This window comes from Camelina sativa, chromosome 12 (assembly GCF_030686135.1).
Source record: "Camelina sativa cultivar CO46 ecotype springtype chromosome 12, ASM3068613v1".
Classification (NCBI taxonomy): Eukaryota; Viridiplantae; Streptophyta; class Magnoliopsida; order Brassicales; family Brassicaceae; genus Camelina; species Camelina sativa.
In genome coordinates, this window is record NC_141891.1 from 12,136,968 (window position 1) to 12,140,024 (window position 3,057).

Consider the following 3,057-nt stretch of genomic DNA (forward strand, 5'->3'; position numbering starts at 1 on the left):
TATAGAGAAAACATCCACAAATATTTTTTTCTGTTTACAAATTCACATGGATATAAATAAAAATAAACACATTAAAGAGTTTCCAAAAAATAAAAATAAACAGAGAAGATTTATCCACACAAAGACAATCCAAATTAAAAAAAAAAAAAGAATGAAAAAAAGTTTTTTTTTTTTCCTTCCATTTTTTGTTACGTACAAAGATGTTTTCATACAAGAGAAGTAATCATACCATCTTGAAAATACATCAAGGCTTTGGGGGTTCGGCCACTAGCGCCGTCGTCGTTTCCGGTTCCTTAACCGGAGTTTCAACCACTGCCGGAGCTGGAGTAGCTTCTTCCTTTTTCACTTCTTCAACAGGCTTCGTCTCCTCTACCTCCGGTTTCTTCTCTTCCACGACCGCGGACGTTGTAGCGGTCTCGTCTTTCTTGATCTCTTCAACAATATCCTTCTCTTTCTCACCACTTGGTTCTTCGGTTTTGACCGGTTCTTCAGTTTTGGCTGGCTCTTCGGTTTTGGCCGGTTCCTCGGCCACAACTTCTCGTGTCTTCACCTCCTCGGGGAGGAACACACATACCTTCTCGAATAAGAACGTGACCGGTCCTGCGACATAGTTAGCTCCATAGGTAGACGAAGCGTCTTTCACAGCCGTTGATCCGGGGAATTCTGAAATTACATGTCACGTCATAAATCAAACACAAATATAAATAAAAGTAAATACACTATACTTTTATCTAATTAAACCATGCACGGACAAAAAGTAATAGATACTAATAATTTAAAGTTTACGAATTAGCCAATTTAGTATATGCATAGATAAATTCAAGACCACATACTGTAAGCAACTCTCGCCAGGATCGGGCATCACCATCACTATACATCACAATCCTTACGAATATATATATATATATATATATATAACTTTGACTCTACTATATGAAAAGAAATAGTATATGATTTAACCTCGAGATATACATGCGTAGGAGAGAAATAATATAAGACATGATAAGAATCCAAAGTTTTTGCCAGCAAATATTTGATATATAAGACAAAAACCGATAATTATATAAGACAAGTTTAAGCATATATTTTCTTGTTGGGATATGTTAAAACAGAGACGTGATAAAAGCGTACCAATTTTGACAAGCTCCTCGAGATACTTCACCACAGCCGCTGAGTTTTTCTTCAAACCAGCCTCCTTAGGGTCTCTCACCAAAGCCTGCCCGTTTTAATTTTATTTTTAGTTACAGTTAGTATGATTTTGGATGGTAATTTTAAAGTTAGAGCATCAAATTAAATAAAAATGAAGATAGGGACCTTGACTTCGGCAGACGTGGCCTCATAGGTTTCCACGACCTTTGGTTGGAGTTCTGTCTTTTTCTCCTCAATTTCCTTGTTGATTGTTTCCTATTGCATCATTTGATTATTCATCATACGTGCCCAAATTAGCAAACACACATAAAACCCAAGCTTTCAAAATAAATAATACTTATAATATGGATTGAGTGGGGATAATTATTGTACTGAAGTGCTAAATTCCAATTGATACGTGGTTATTGTTTTATTTGTCTTGTCTTTTTTAGGAATCAAACAAAAATAATTAAAAAAAATTATTCTTACAGCAAATAAACACCTACGCATATAGATGATATTTAATAATTTAGTGATCAAATAATTGTGTCTCATGGGACCTATAAAAACTATATAATTAACAGAATATTAAAAATCATTATAGGAATACCTTAGAGTCATCAAAGGTCTTGCAAGCTTCAGCAGCAGCAGCCTTCTTAGCGCTATTCTTCTCGAATAACTTCTTGAATTTTGGAACAACCTTCGAATTCCAGTATCCCATTTTAGTTAAGTTTAATTAACCTTCTATTTACCTGTCAAAGAAAAATAAAGAAAGTTACACAAAAGAGATAAATATGAAAAAATCAAACCTCTCTAGTCTCTATCTTATATATTACACCCATGTTACTTATGTGTGCATAGTACATATCTACTGGTGAAAAAAACAAAAGTACATATTTAATGTTCTAGAAAACGACAAACACCAAGAACAGCAAAAAAAAAATCTATTTATGCTTATCGTAATAGTATTCCTTCAATCAATATCTTAACTACTCCTAAAAGATATTGTTTATATGGGTAATAGTATTTTTATCCACACCAAAACTATAATACCTGGAGACTAGAATTGACATGCCAAGCTTTTTTTAATTTAGTGTTAATTATCTTAATCGTTATCTTCTGAATCGAAACCTAAAGTTTCACTATGAAAGATGAACTTCTCGTATGTAAATATTTCAACGTAGATCACGATTGAGTACAGACTACAGAACGTGATCTATGTTTTTTTTTTGACGATAAGAACGTGATCTATGTTTATAACTACTACATATTCTCAATAATCACGAACTTTGTTTCTCTATGGGTGATAATCACCGAACAACAACCCTAGACTAGTAATAATAAAACAGAGTTCATTATAAGAAGAATTTTTAAAATCGTATCTATGATCGAAACGACGTATATATGAGTATAGAAACATATAATATATGAGTTTGATAAAGAGACTTACTTGAAACAGTTTGGAGATGTCTCTCCTCGTATTGTTCTGTTCTTCTTCTTCTTCTTCTTCTCTGAACACACGAAACTGATAAATTTGTCTCTCTGAATTTAAGAAACCCTTTAAGCGTCATATAGACAGGTTTCTTTTGAAATAACCCCTCGGGTTTCTCCTTAATTACGGTTTCTGCCATCCCTTCTTTCTCGTTTTACCCTTCTTGCATCGTTGGCGTCAAAACCGTTTCTGTTTCCGGTTATCACTATCTCAGTTCATTTAACCAAATTAAACCGGAATTACTTTTATCATACATCTTCAATTCATGGTTTGGTTTGAGTGTAGAACATAAAACCCGCAAATAAAGAGGTGTGATTTTAATACCTCCGGTATTGGTGTGATGATGATTTTGGATTCCGGTTCTCGTCGATTTATAGGAAAAAGGATCATAGACAGCGGTAACAAATAGTAAAAATTGGGGAATCGGTAAAAATAGA

The 3,057-nt window shown here is 33.7% G+C and overlaps 1 protein-coding gene across 1 annotated transcript; it reads right to left on the reverse strand.

The window, feature by feature from the left end:
* LOC104731506 (plasma membrane-associated cation-binding protein 1) lies at positions 1–2,807 on the reverse strand. The gene is made up of 5 exons (XM_010450906.3): positions 2,579–2,807; positions 1,739–1,880; positions 1,315–1,404; positions 1,132–1,216; positions 1–663 (listed from the first exon to the last, which is right to left on the reverse strand). The coding sequence occupies exons 2-5, from the start codon at positions 1,847–1,849 to the stop codon at positions 245–247; spliced, it is 705 nt and encodes a 234-aa protein (XP_010449208.1). The 5' UTR covers positions 1,850–1,880; positions 2,579–2,807; the 3' UTR covers positions 1–244.
* Between the last annotated feature and the right edge of the window lie 250 nt (positions 2,808–3,057).

Excerpts from the sequence above, each read along its gene's own strand:
- LOC104731506 (XM_010450906.3), bottom strand. The coding sequence starts at position 1,849 with ATGGGATACTGGAATTCGAAGGTTGTTCCAAAATTCAAGAAGTTATTC. Across the intron at positions 1,217-1,314 it reads CCACGTCTGCCGAAGTCAAG|GCTTTGGTGAGAGACCCTAA; the intron begins GTCCCTATCTTC and ends TAAAACGGGCAG. Across the intron at positions 664-1,131 it reads CGAGGAGCTTGTCAAAATTG|AATTCCCCGGATCAACGGCT; the intron begins GTACGCTTTTAT and ends ATGTAATTTCAG.